The 14,537-nt window shown below is 36.1% G+C and overlaps 2 protein-coding genes across 3 annotated transcripts in view; one reads left to right on the forward strand and one right to left on the reverse strand.

Moving 5' to 3' along the window:
- LOC111366304 (protection of telomeres protein 1b) overlaps positions 1–2,694 on the forward strand; it is an 11,085-nt gene extending 8,391 nt beyond the window's left edge. The window contains exons 6-10 of one of the 2 annotated variants that reach the window (XM_022987038.1): positions 830–1,108; positions 1,192–1,268; positions 1,363–1,421; positions 1,543–1,695; positions 2,258–2,694. In XM_022987038.1, coding sequence (XP_022842806.1) covers positions 830–1,108; positions 1,192–1,268; positions 1,363–1,421; positions 1,543–1,695; positions 2,258–2,464 — 775 coding nt within the window. In that variant the 3' untranslated portion in view covers positions 2,465–2,694. Of the gene's footprint in view, positions 1–829; positions 1,109–1,191; positions 1,269–1,362; positions 1,422–1,542; positions 1,696–2,143 lie in introns of both variants that reach the window. The other variant, XM_022987047.1, reaches the window with a different exon arrangement.
- A 489-nt stretch (positions 2,695–3,183) lies between these two features.
- On the reverse strand, positions 3,184–9,748 carry LOC111366297 (ERAD-associated E3 ubiquitin-protein ligase component HRD3A-like). The gene is made up of 6 exons (XM_022987029.1): positions 9,093–9,748; positions 7,644–8,132; positions 6,376–6,591; positions 5,087–5,410; positions 4,686–4,928; positions 3,184–3,702 (listed from the first exon to the last, which is right to left on the reverse strand). Exons 1-6 carry the CDS (start codon positions 9,642–9,644, stop codon positions 3,508–3,510), a joined length of 2,019 nt encoding a protein of 672 aa, XP_022842797.1. The 5' UTR covers positions 9,645–9,748; the 3' UTR covers positions 3,184–3,507.
- Between the last annotated feature and the right edge of the window lie 4,789 nt (positions 9,749–14,537).

Below are 14,537 nucleotides of genomic sequence, written 5' to 3' on the forward strand. Positions count from 1 at the left end.
AAAAATTAAAAAATTAGAAATGAAACAAATTATTGGGCCAAAAATTTGGATTTAGAAATTGTTAATTTGTTAATTTGTTTAGAAAAATTAAAATTAAAATAATTTAATTTACTCAATATAAAAAAAAATTAGAAAGATTCGGTTCTTATTCGATTTTTCGGTTCTTGGTTTAGAACCGAGAACCGAACTGTACCCGTTGGTTCTCAATTCAAATGTCCGTTCGGGTATTTAACCTAAAAAGAACCGCTTGGTTCGATTGAAATAAATACTAGTCTTAATAAAACAAGTTCTAATGCTAAAAGATTAGAAAAATGGCAAATATTAAAAAGAAGAAATGCTTGGGTCTGTCCAGCCTTAGGTCCAACCAGTCAATCTGTTCTATTAATAATTGTAATCTGAAAAAAATTTACATATTAATAGAACTTATTTTCCTTGTTCTGTTCCCGAATCTACTATACCTATAAAAGCATAGATTCTGCTATGGGTTTTCTAGTTAGCATACGTTGGGTGGAAAAGCTGTTAGTTTCAGAGTCATGAGAATAGGGTTCTTATTTGGTACAAATATATTTGTTAGCTTATTTGAATTTCTAATAGAGAAATAATTCTCTGTGCCATATGCCAAGATCTTTCACTAAGGAAATTCCCCCCCCCCCCCCCCCACAACAAAAAAAAATAAAAAATAAAAATAAAAATAAATAAATAAATTGTCTATGTATTGTAAATGTGTTTCAAGAGTAATCAGGCTACTGAATAATCTGCTTTTCACTTAGGTCGGGGAAGATTTTTATATGGTCTGAAATCCTGTATTATTGTGTTCTACAATTTGCAGACTAGAAAATGAAATGGAAGATCCACTTCCTTTACAGTTGGAAGCCTCTCCTTTATCAAGAGATACTTTATGTACCTTTCCTCCTGTTGGAACTGTCTTGAGAATGGTCACTGATCGAGGCAACAAGAAGTTAGGCATTAACTTCCTGAAACCAAATAAATGGGTGAAAGTTGTCCAAGTAAAATGTGAAGTTCATGCTGGATTGTGGCGTGCTGTGCTAATGCCCTCATCTATGGTTTACTATTTACCCAATAACGACCTCATATTAGAGCGTGAAAGGTAATTGTTGCTCAAAGTTAATCATTGTATGTACTGCACCTTTTCTGTTTAATTATTTTTACCAATACTCCTTTGTAGCTCAGATCTTATAATGAGCGTGTGACATCAAAATTCAAACGGATGCCATTGTCATGCTTTCCTGGGCCTTCTCCTATAACAGGTTTCGTTATTTTATAGGTATAGGTATCCTTTAATCTAGGGTTCTTGATGATGATTGTTGTTAACAACTGCCTTTTTATGTGCTAAATTGTCAGATACTGATTATCCTGATGTGCCTTTTGTGACTTTGATGAATGTTCTCACCCATCCAGAGGTCTCTCTCTCTCTCTCTCTCTGAGTGCGCATGTGTGCAGGACATTTGTGTAACTATCTGTCTTTTATGGAATTGCAGTAAACTAGACGTCACTAATGGATTACGAGTTCACAAATTGCAGGTGACATTCAAATTTAATTGTGTAGTCCGGGTTGTTGCAGCATTTCCGTGGCGGGTTGAAGACTTCTGCAACCCCCAGGGGATTTATAGGGTCAGGTTGACTCTAGAGGATCCCACTGCCAGAATCTATGCTTTTCTGTATGCCGAGGATGGGGTAAGCATTCGATCTTCTATTTCAAAATTCAACTGTTGCATTAGCAATAGTTTAGTACAACCGATTGACATATTCCTTTGAGGACTTTATGAAATTCAAGTAGGATGATTCTCGACTTTCCAATTTTCTAGAATCTATATATCCTGCTTTATACTTTGCCGTGAAGATCAAACAAAAAATCTGATTGCATTTTATGCAACTTTTGTTGAATATTAGTATAGGGTTTAAGGTTCATTATTACTAAAATGCATTTGTGCGTTAATAATCAATATTGTTGGTAATTCATGATTAGTACCATAGATTCTTGTAGCTAACAAAGGATTTGGTCCAGTCAACTACTCTTATAGCTAAACATTAATGGCACATTTAATGTTTTGGATTGGACTGCCTTGGATAGGATAAAGAAGAAGAAACATGAGCTAAAATCTTATATTTTTGTAATGCTCAGGAGCATTTCCAGATCATGCTCTCTAAACGTAGGTTCAATAACGAGGTGATCTTCAGTACTAATAAATTGAAGTAGAATTATTTACATTCCCATTATGTTTACGTTGATCTATAGGTGCAGTTTTTTGGAAGTCGTAACACAGTTGAACTGATGAGGAAGATGAAAGAATTACTTGGAATGACCGAAGGTGATGGTTGCCAGAAGGTCATTTCTAGGAATCCACCATGGATACAGTGTTGTTTGAAATCTTACTATATCGACAAAGCTAATATTTGGGGAAGTAGGAATTATCGGATCTTTGCCACTACATTCGTCGGCTGAGCATCTTTACAAATATCTTCACCCTAGTAACTTATTTCTTTGATGCGCGCTAGAGTTTACTATGTGTGTATGTCGTGCAGAATCATTTGCAATGTGAATATCGCTGCGAGTCATGTTGTTTAATGAACGCTTCATTTTGCTCTGTAACTGTTCAGGTGTCGTGCCTGTTTTTTGTTAGAGGAACTAATCTTATTTACTCCAGTCTTCAATTGAACCACAAATCTTCTTTTCTAAGGAAATCAAACTTCTTTATACAGTATAGTTTTTCAAACCAATGTGTAAGGCAAAATGTGTGATTAATTGTAAAATTTTACTTGTTTATAACCTTTCCAAACCTGCACATAACATTTCAGCTTGTTTTGCTTTAAAATCTTTCCTATTGTATCTTGTAACCAAACCCTTGGAAAATTTATGAAGTAATTACGAAAATATATGCACTGCAGAGGTTCAGGGACCAAAGAATAATAGAAACAGTAGAAGAACTCCCTGGCTTAACACAACAATCAGCACGTCTACTGAAAATATTATGAGAATCAGATTATTCATTTCATTTCTTTGCCTTATTGCGTTGTTGTACAAAGGACTAAATAAAAAAAGGGAAGAAAAAAATATTATGAGAATCAGATTATTCCTTTAATTTCTTTGCCTTTTTGTCTAGGTTGTGCAAAGGACTCCAAAAGAACCGCCAAAAAAAAAAAAAAAAAAAAAAAAGGCCAGAATTGATTTCCATCTAGAACTAGAACCGAAATATGGAAAATCCAATATTGTAATACGACTCCGTGTTACCACATCTCTTTACAAACGGGCCTATAGAAAATGCCGTCCTAACAAAACCAAACACCGCACATTCTCAAGGAAAAGAATCTCTTCTTCTCAGACATGGACGTGACAATGACAGCACTATGTTTCACGAAAAGTCACGAGTTCAGGTAAGTATGAGTGCACGGGGCTGTGCTATATGTACATGCCCCTATTGGCGCAGACAACAGGCCAATAGGGGGGGCGGAAGCAGTCCTGTCCAAGAAGATTATTCCGGGTGCACCTTACTCGACAGGTTGGTGTGGTGGGGCCATGGCTGCAGCAGCACCATGTCTCCGTTGCCGCTCACGGAGGTAAAGGACGGTTAGTAGGCAGACGAAGAGCGTGAGAATCGTTGCATTTCCTTCCTCAATAACAACATTTTCCACCCACGCCTCTACTTTCGGGTAAAAGCTAGGAAGTGAATCGATTACATGAACCTTAAAAACACAAAGTAAACCCAGTTCAGTTCACATATCAATCAGGCAAGTAAAAAGAGTAATAATTCATTTAGTGACGATGATCACCAAATCTGGGGCAATGGGCCTGTCATCAACATCACTCTAAATAAGTAACATTGTTCAAGTAAAAATGATTGAAATCAAATATGCCACCATATATTTATTTTTCTCCAAGGTGTTTGGAATGGGCAAAAAACACAGTAGAAAAAACGATTAGAAGGAAATGAAATTCCTAGTGTTTCTACACAAGCACAAATGGAAGATCAAACACGATGGTGAAGTTCTAGTTAGAAGATCAAAAGGAAAAGAGCAAACATGGAAAACAAGTGCTTAAATAAAATTTTAAAAAATAAAAATTTAAAATTCTAAAGATTAAAATTTCAAATTTAAAAAATAAAAATAAAAATAAAAATAGAAAAATTTCTTAAAAATTAAAAGAGTTCAAACTTTATGTAAAAAAATCTAAAAAAAAAATTTAAATGAACACAGATAAAAATATTCTAAGTCCACTTTATTAATTTTTATTTTTTATATTTTGAACTCAATTTATTATTTATTTTTGTTTTACTTTGGTAGCGAGAAAAGAATATTGTAAAATTCACCAATTTTAAAACGTAAATGTTACTTGATAATATATTAACATAAAATTAATCTATTTTTATTGATTAATCAAATTTTATGAAATAAAATGTCATAAAATAATTTTTCAAAATTTCAAACCAAATGTGTTGTCTAGGTTTCTGTTTTGGATAATAACCTCTCAAAATAACAAATCAAACGCATTTTTAACAATTTCAAAATAGACTCTCAAAACACAAAATTGAAAACTTAAATACAAACCAAGCAGACCCTAAACGTTTCTACACTAGCACAAATAGAAGATTAAACTGGATGACGAAGTTCCAGTTTGAAGATCAAAAGAAAAGGAGCAAACAGGAGGAGGACAATAAAAAAAGGCTCACCAGGAAACTATCAGCATAGTTCTTCCGTACCCACAAGCTTGCAAGGGCTAGCGTTACAGGCAACTTCGCTGCAGGATCAACTTCTAAGGCTTGATCATAGTAACGTTTGGCAAGGTGAAGATCAAATGGTAGCCCCTGTCCATGCTCGTGCATGTACCCCAGGTTGAACATGGCTTGAGCATTTTCCTGAGATTTGGCATGCATATAAGCCTCCGCTGCACGATCATAATCTCGTTCCATACCCTGCACAACAAAGACAAGGGTAAACAAATCAGGAGAAAAAGCAACAGATTAGAACAGTTATTTAGCATCACAACCAAAAATAGGGCACACTAAGTGACTTACAAAACTAGTATCTAAGATAATTCTAGCTCGCTGAATATAATGATAAATGAACGTACCCGACCATAGTAATATGCATCTCCTATCAGCAAAGCAGCATGTTCATTGCCCTGCTCAGAAGCTTGCCACCACAAGTCATGAGCACGTTTGTGCCTGTCTTCATCAGTGCAGATTCCAGATTCTCCCATGCACACGATGTGTTCCCCGTATTTATCAAGGATCCAAGCAGCATTACTTTGTGCAATCTCATACCCCATCTCTGCCAGCCTCGAATACAAAAGGAATGACCTGCTGACATCACCTTTCAGGTATGATTCTAGTGCCCATCTAGACAAGGAACTCCATGGTCCACGCTCTGCAACTAGTTTATATAATGCAGTTGCCTAAATCGAAGCACACATGGTAATTACTGAATGAACAAATTCGCTTCAAAGCCATTTATTTGTTTAAAGCAAAAGAGCAAGAAAGAACACCTCCAAGAAATAAGAGGGGAAATTAGGGAGAGGAAGACAACAAAATTCATGCCTCTGTCCTGCAATTAGTTTATAAAATGTGATTTCCTAAAATTAAGTGTGTACAATAGGGGCAGTAATAGGGCGGGCGGGAGACGGGTCAGCCATTCCTGTCCCATATACCCCGTATGATATTTTTGTTACCTTGCTTCATCCAGATATCCGGTTAAAGCGGGACGGGACGGGGCAGGGTGGGATTGGGACCGGTTTTTTATTTTATTTTTTGCTTTTATTTTTTTTTAATCTTTAATTAGTGAATATCATTACTTATTCCAATTTGTTAAGAGCAACTCGTGTTCTCCTCGAAAATGACGATATATCTTTTCTTTTCCTTTGATAAAAAATTTAAATTTGAAATTAACTTCGAACCAAGAAAGTAACAGGGTCGGGGTAGGGGTAACAACTCCCGTCCCGTCCCTTCCCACCCCCGCTTCATTTACCCGATTAAACGGATAATTTTTGGTCCATTTGGGGCGGTACCCCCCAAGTATCGGGGGGAAAAAGTTTTTTTGCCATCCAGTTGTACAATGCACAAAGAAATTAATTTTAAAACATGTGAGTATGTAAACACTGAAAATAAAATGATGTAAATAGGGAACAATTATCCCCGTCTCCAGAAAAGAAAGTTAAAATGAGAACGAAGAACATCCAATGAGAATTCAACCAAATAAAATTGAATGAGCGAGGGCACTATAGTTTTCTTTTTCGAAGTTGTGCATTAATAGAGAACATACTCAAAAATCCAAAAATTTAAGGTTTCAGGAAAAAAGACATTATTCAAGTTAAAATGCAGTGTGCATAGATATATAAAGAAACACATTTCTAAGATGGTTTACCATGGGAAGATTCTTCTTCAGCCCTACACCTGTGTGGAACATCTTCGCTAATTGGTAGAATGCTTTTGGTCGACCTTCATCGGTAGCGAGTGCAAAATAATTGCATGCTACCTTCAAATCACGCTTCACCCCAAGTCCCTTGAGATACATTACCCCAAGGTTGTAAAACCCACCAGGTTCTTCATTTTCAGCAGCCTTCTCAAAGTATTCTCTTGCCTAGAACAGGAAAGTAAAAATTTACTACTCAATATTCATATTCTTTCAGATTAAAGTAGCCCTCGGACAATTGAAGTCCTGGAAAGTGAAGAAATAGAAAACCGGAGACCAAGATAACACTTCAAGGTGGAGGCAGAGGGGGATACCTGCTTTAGAGAAAAGTTGCATATTGTATGAACAAATGTCATGAATCCCGTTGGATGCAAGGAAATTTCTTTCTCCTCCTCCTAAAGTGCTAGTCAAATCCTCCTATAAGCCCCAGAGCATATTTCCATGTGTCTCGCTAGCCAAATATGTTCTAGTGCTTTTGAACAATTGATCTCATACCTTGTCCCACCAACGGGGTGTGATTTAAAATTTACAAATCAAAATCACACACGCAAACATTCTCTCCCCACCTCCCCTCGTATCCACAATTCTTTCTTCCACCTCTCTCCTTAGACTAATTCTTGATATTATATAGTGGTTGGGATTGTATACGGAATTTGTATATCTAAATAATTGCAATGATAATTGATAATTTGCACTCATGCTATGATTAGTTTCTCCTTTTTTGCATAGTATTTTTGTCTAAGATAGGCCCCACCCACACCATCCTACCCCCCCCCCCAATGATAATTGATAATTTGCACTCATGCTATGATTAGTTTCTCCTTTTTTGCATAGTATTTTTGTCTAATAGGCCCCCCCCCCCCCATCCTCCCCCCCCCCCCACCCCCAAAGAAGAAGAAGGGAAGAAATAAAAAAAATCCTGGATCCACCATTTCTCAATTTCCAAAGAAGAATCAAGATTCTTAAGCCAGAAGAACAGAGAAGTTACGACAATAAACACTAGTGCTTGTCCAGACAACACAAAAAGAATGATACAAAATGCTAAAGAAAGCAAACATGCCCATAAAAGCAGCAGCACACTGTTACTATGTAATAAGAGCCCCTTCAATCCCCTCCCCCAATCCTATGCGCAATAGCAAAAAAAGGGAATGAATAGAAAAGAAAAAAAAGGATATATAGAGAAATATACGTGGTAAGAAGGGAAAAATTGAAACTTTTACCTTGGTATGGTTCTTTTCAACTCCATAGCCCTTTACATATAAATACCCTATTCCATTATAAGCAGAAACAAGCTGTTGGCTTGATGCAAGTGTAAGCCATTCTAGTGCCTTGGTGTAGTTCCTTTCAACCCCAAGTCCCCTGGCGTATATCTCTCCAAGAAGTTCCATAGACCTAGGTTCACCTTTCTCCTCGGCCTTTGCAAACCACCATAGCGCCTTGGCATGATTGCGTCTAACTCCCCTCAAACCAAAGTAGTAGAATAGTCCAATTTTGTACATGGCTCCAGCATTTCCTTTCTGCGCCTGGTACTCCAAAATCTGGAAGTCTTCATCTTCCTCTCCTCTGGACTTCCTCAGAGCTTCCTTATTCTCCTCTACACCAATGTGGATCCTAATTGGTTCAACCATAGGCGAGTCCTTTGAGATAAGAAAACTATTCACAGCTACTTCCGCCAATTCAGCATACAGCTTAACCGCTTTATCATGCATCTGTACCCAATAAAAAAAGATCCACCGTAAGATTGTTTAACTTCAACATTCCTTTCATCAATAAATTTCCGTATAAAGAAATAAATTATGACTCCTCTCAACCAGAGCCTAGTCTCAAGAACATTTCAGTCAATAGCTCTAGTAGACCTTTACTTTCCACTGTTTCAAATATTGATTGTTAGGCTACAGAAGTACTTTCTGACCGAAAAACAGTTAAAAAAAAATTGATTTGGAGAAACCCAAGTTTTGAAGCTTCTCGAAAAAGCTCTATTTGAGCTTTTACTGGAATTTGTATTTTACATAATGAAGCTTTAAAATCAACAAAATACACTATTATTCCTCAAAAAATACTTTCTAACTTCAGCCCAATTAAATAAATATAAAATTTTATACAAAAGTACTTTTCTGGGTTCACAAAACGTCACAGCTTTTTAATAAAAACTCTCCTATAAAAATTTCTACTGCCAAAAGCTCTCCAGCTAGAAGCTCTACTCACGACACCTGTGCCAAACAGATCCTAATTTTTTTATTTATTAAAGCCACTACTGAGGTATCACCTCTTTATACTTTTTGACAGATTAATGCATCCTCTGCAATAGGATCAAAATACAAGTTATTTTGATAGAGAATTGTCTACTGAAGTTACAAAATATTGGAAAGTATTGAAGGAAATTAATGCCTTCAAAATTCTTAATTATGTGCCAAAGCTCAGTCAGCAATAGAATCAAGGACAACCTTAAAAGCATTTTTGGGAAGCTTTTATAAACAGTTTAAATTATAAAAAATAAAAATGTAGGTGTATGTTAATAAAAGGTGGCTAGAGTGTTTATAAACGGTTAAAAAACAGGAACCAAACATAGGCTAATGAATAACACTAGAAAATATCTACGCATACATAAAGAATACTTACAAAATCACCGTAGTATTTATACATTAAGCAGCATTAACTCTGAAGCTTACTTCTTGGCGATAGTAAGTGTAAGCAAGCGCCATCTTTGACTGTATATCTCCACCCTGCGCCGCGAAATAGTGATGCAAAAACGCCTTGGCTTTGTTCTTCTCCCTAGTCATCCCCGTATTGTAAAAAAACCCCATAACCGACTGCGCGTACGGGTCACCGCCAGTGCTTGCCGTATCAATCTCAGATACCGCATCCTCCATCAGCCTGTATTCACCCTTACTCACCGCCTCCACCATCAGCCTCACCGCACTATAATAGATCAGTTTACTATTAATCAACGCGTTATTAGATTCATCCGTTTCGGGTTCGAATATGGGGGACCAGGAGCCGGGGTCGATGACGGAGTCGGGTTGTGATTCGGAATCAGGGAAGTCATCGAAGTCCGATGTATCGGCGACGAAGTCATCTGGTGAGGACGGATTGTGTGTGGCGATGGGGTCGGAGAGGTCGTCTTGGGTGAGTACGAGGACGAAAGGGCGGGCGAGGGTAGAGAGGGGGAGAAGAGAAAGAAACAGGAGATAAAAACTCAGCTGAATTATCCGGTTTTTCATTTTCCGATTTACCTTTCACCGGCGACTCTTTTTATTTTTCCGGTTGGTGGGGGGGGGAAAATTATTATGAAGGTATGAAAATGAGAATAAATAGCGCCGTGTTTGGATTGGGACCTCACAAGAGATATCTGCCAATAGAAAATTGCCAAGTCACGACGAGGGTAGGAAGTAGGAGATTACAGCTTTCTAGACACTTCTCCTTCAACGTGTTTGGCGCAACCCGCGATTCAAAAAAGGGAAAAAGCCCCCTACACAGATACCTTGCATAGGGTCTGTACAGGGCTCTCACATGAAAGTGAACCTCACACGTAGATTTCATATGTGGGGTCCACTTCCATGTATGTGCACCTGTATAGCCCTATGCAAAAGGGTACGTATATGTAGTACAGTCCTTCAAAAAATCATTTTTTTTTTCTTTACCATAATAGAAATAGATAGGCACAATAAAGCTCCTTCTTTAGTGATGAACAAACTAATTTCAAGTCTAATTTTTAATTATGCATTCTTCCAACAAAATAATTTATATATAAATTTGAAAAAATTTCTACTTTTAATTACACATTCTCCTAAAAATTAATATTGTAAAACTCATTTTTTGTGAAAAAGGGCTCAACTTAAAACTTCACAAATATTTAGATATTTTAAGTGTAATATATATATTTTTTTTATCGTTTACCTTCAAAATAAAAGTAACGCTTTCATTTGAAATAATAAAAAGCATTATGTGGCGGTGTGATAATGATTAATTAAAAAGTGATTTTTTGAAAAGTAGGAAACAGTGAAAAATAAATAAAAAAGGAATTTTTTAAAAAATGGGAAAAAGGAAAAAAATTTTTTTTTTTTTTTTTTTAGAATGAGAGATAAAAATGAGCACGTGGAAAAGTAATTTTAAATAAATACTTACAAATAATGGCTATATATGTTGGGAATAAAAAAGATTAGTTACTTTTAAAATTAACAAAACATTATATTAGGCAACTATAGCCCGTTTTGACAAAGCTTTTTGAGATTTTAAGTTGATGGATCTCATGAAATGTGAAAGTAAAAAATGAATAAAAATAATTTCATTGCAATGAAATTTTCAACCCTTTGCTCATTTTCTCACTTATATTTTTAATTTTTTATGACAATCTCATCATCGACATTCTATTAATTTGCATTTGTATACAACAAGTTTTAGGTAAAAGAGGCTTATCTGCCTTTAGTTTTAAAATAAACAAAATAATAACAAATAAAGAAGTTTAACAAAATATTTGTCCACGTTTAAATACGTATTAACAAAAATATTTTACAAAAATCGTCATTAGAAGATTCAATAGTACTAGAGATTTTTCCATGTGGAAGATGTGCTAATTTAAAACATTTTTTAGCCCCATTTTCTTTTAAGATGCATTTTGAAATTGTAAATTAATGGAGAATGTGTGATTAAAAAATAAGTAAATTGGATTTGTGTGTAACATTATTATATTAAAGAATGTGTGGTTAAAAAAAAAAGATAGAGAAAAATATATTTTGAAAATAATGGAAACCAAACAAGTGATTAAATATAAAATCAAAAGATAAGAATGCAATCAAAAAACTTGGGAATACAAGTACAAATTAAGCAAAATTTATGACATCCATATAACTTAAAATATGGTGCACATAATCAATAATGCATTGTGGATATGGTAACCCAAATTATTTTTATAGTAAGCAAGTTTTGATGAAAGGTTCATTTGATATGATTTTTGTTTTCATTTCTACTTTTCATAGCTAAACAGTGTATATTCAAAAAAAAAAATTATTTAAATATATTTTTTTAATTTCAGAAGTAACTTTTCTATTTTTAAGATCTTATCAAAAGTACCTAATTTAGTATTTTTACTTGGGATGGGATGGTCCGTGGCTTCCATTAGCTTCGTTTAGGGCTCTAAGGTAGTTAACTGGACTATGACTATCTTTTTAGTTGTTGGGCCTTGGGCCTTGCTATCGTTGTACGTATATGGGCCTATTTTTCGAACTGATCTTCTGGGTCGTTAACGGGATCTGCCAATTTAACATTTGGGAAAAATTTATGTGTCAAGTGTATTGTTTACATCAATTCACAAATCAGTTACAAAGTTTAAAAATTCAAAATTCAAGTTTTTGCATAATTAGTTGAAAATATTTATTAATTAAATATAATAAAGTTACAGTTACACGATTAATGGTCACAGATTCATAATTATTGGCCACGAATTTACTTATTGGTCACATATCATCGAATTAATTGATTATTGATTATTTCGAGTTCACAAATAAAATTTTTTGTAGGTCACAGCTCACATCATTAGTCACAAATTTAAAAACTATATGTCACACGTCACATATTTTCAAATTTGATGTTCACGGATTACTTTTTAATGACAAATGATCGAATTTTAATGTCACAATTTACAGTCACAGACGGGGCCAAATAGTTGGTCACAGACATCCAACATCCGATCCTGACACCACCACCGCATCCATCACCACCACCAACAATTGGTTACAGGTCAAATAGTCGGTCACATGCCACCACCAACTCCATTGCCACCACTGTCACTTACAACAACCCTCACCTATCACCACTGCCACAACAACAACCACAACACCACCACCACTACCACTTTACAAGTCGCCACCAGAAACCACCACAACCGCTACCACCAAACACACCAACAATACCCAATTTAATGGTCACAATCAGCTAAATAATTTGTGACCACCACCTTACGAGCCCCCAACAGCACCACTATCGTCGTTACTGCCAAAACCATCATCACCTACAACATATCTAACACATTGCAAAAAAAAACATTACCAAATTGTCACACCAGATCCACTGCCACTTCACCACCACCACGACCACCAACAAACCACGATTTTCAACTACAAAACCACTACCTATCAACACATTCATGCCAGATTCACCACCATCACCACCTCCACCAACAAAAGCCACCTCACCACCAGATCCACCACCGATCTAACACTACCACACCCAAATAATTGGTCACAACCATAATCAATCGCCACTACCAACCAAATGGTCACAAACCTCACCCCCTATAAACACTATTCATCCCACTCAATTGTCATTGCCACCACCCACCAATGCCACCAGCACTAAAATTGTTTGCAATTACCACCACCACACCACATCTCTATGGTCAAAATTCACTACCAATGTCGCCAGATCCATCATACCAGTGCCAACAAAAAAAAAAAAAAAACCCAAACCCAACAAAATTCAATTGACCAAAACTAACAAACCAGTCCCCACAACCATAAGCATCCCTTTTCTTTTCCAACTTCGATCTGTAACAACCACAACTGTCTGTTCTCTTCTCAAATGGATCGCCACAATCATCTCAAATCACAACCACCCCTTCTCTTTTCTGACTTTGATCTGCATTGGCCCTTGATCTATAGTGGCAAGCAGTGCTTGGCAATCAAGCTCAACAATCACAATGAAGAGGGAGACAAGAGATCGATGGTGGCTTCTAGTGCGATGGAGAGAGAGATTGAAGTGCAAACCGTCCGATCTTCGTAGCGAAGTCTGTCTATTAGAGCATCTGCAAAGAGAATAGAGGAAGATGCTACATGGTGTGCTTCTCTGCATTTGTGAAAGATGGTGGCACAGGTATGGTAGAGATGAAGAGAGAGAGAATGATGGTAGCGTCAGCTTAGATGTTGGTGGTGAAGAGAGATTATGTTTTGTAGTGGGGTGGGAGGGTAAATTGAATTGATACCTGATTTTTGTTTAAGTAAACTTCCCATCTAAATTTTGAGTTAGAAATTTTAAATGCTTGCTTTTATGTATTTTCCTCTAAACATTCTAACTCGGTTGGAAATAAATTTTTATTGTTCTTTGTTACATGAACTGGTTGAGTTTATTGAAGGAGCACATGGTGCTACATTATCCATGTTTGTGGAAGATCTAGAGTTGAAGGTCCAGGTGGCTATATGAGTTGACGTTTGGACAAGGGATTTAATCGGTCTAGTTATCTCACAGAGGAGGGATTTTGGGGGTGGGGGAGAATGGATGCTACTTCGTATAAAATTTTGATTGTATGAGAAAAATCTGAACCATTAAATTGATTTATATTAAGGGATAAGATTCTATGTTAAATTCATTAGTAAAAAATCTTTGTAGGAGGAACACTTCCCACAACGTACCCTAAGAAGTAGGTAAAAAGGGGCAAATATCATTCATGAGATCATCAAAACACCATTGATAGAGAGGTGTTACCAACATCAAATCTCAATTATTTCTGATTAGAGAAAATTGCACATTGGTCCTTGATCTATGGCCCTTTTTGAAATTTCATCCATTAAATATTTTTGTGTTATCCCGAACTTCCCATATCATTAATTCGTTCATCCTTGTTGATGGATTTTGCCACTTTGGTTGCAAAAAAATTGATCTTTTACCAGATAAATGTAAAATCTAGACTTTTTTTAACCAAAAATTAGTTGGGAATGCAAAACAATATTACAAAACTCAAAAGGTTGGATGTGCATGATAAATTGGGAACAAATGGCAACAAGGCTCACAAGTCGGGACCAATTGTGCAATTTTCCCTTAATTCAAACCACTTTTTCTTCGCTGGTACTTTCAGATAATGGATTCTACTTGAAGTCTTAAAGAATTGGAGGCAATATAGTGAAGGTGTCATCTATACATGCAGAATGTACACAAGTCTCATGTCTCCTCAAATGTTATAGAATTATTCATTTATTTAACGTACGCATGGGATTTTACGATTTCAAATACAGTTTCTTGGCTCGGTTGAGGTACTCAAAATGTAATAGCATGTAATTTTAGCCCCTCATGCTGGTGAGCTCTTTAGAAGAAGGAGGGGGGGGGGGGGGGGGGGGGGCAAACCA

This window comes from Olea europaea, chromosome 2, assembly GCF_002742605.1.
Source record: "Olea europaea var. sylvestris chromosome 2, O_europaea_v1, whole genome shotgun sequence".
Classification (NCBI taxonomy): domain Eukaryota; kingdom Viridiplantae; phylum Streptophyta; class Magnoliopsida; order Lamiales; family Oleaceae; genus Olea; species Olea europaea.

Bases quoted from the DNA above. Each gene is read 5' to 3' on its own strand.
- LOC111366297 (XM_022987029.1), bottom strand. From the start codon at position 9,644: ATGAAAAACCGGATAATTCAGCTGAGTTTTTATCTCCTGTTTCTTTCT. The intron at 6,592-7,643 runs GTAAAAGTTTCA...TTCCTGTTCTAG, and splicing joins TTGAAAAGAACCATACCAAG to GCAAGAGAATACTTTGAGAA. The intron at 4,929-5,086 runs GTACGTTCATTT...TTTGTTGTGCAG, and splicing joins ATGCATATTACTATGGTCGG to GGTATGGAACGAGATTATGA.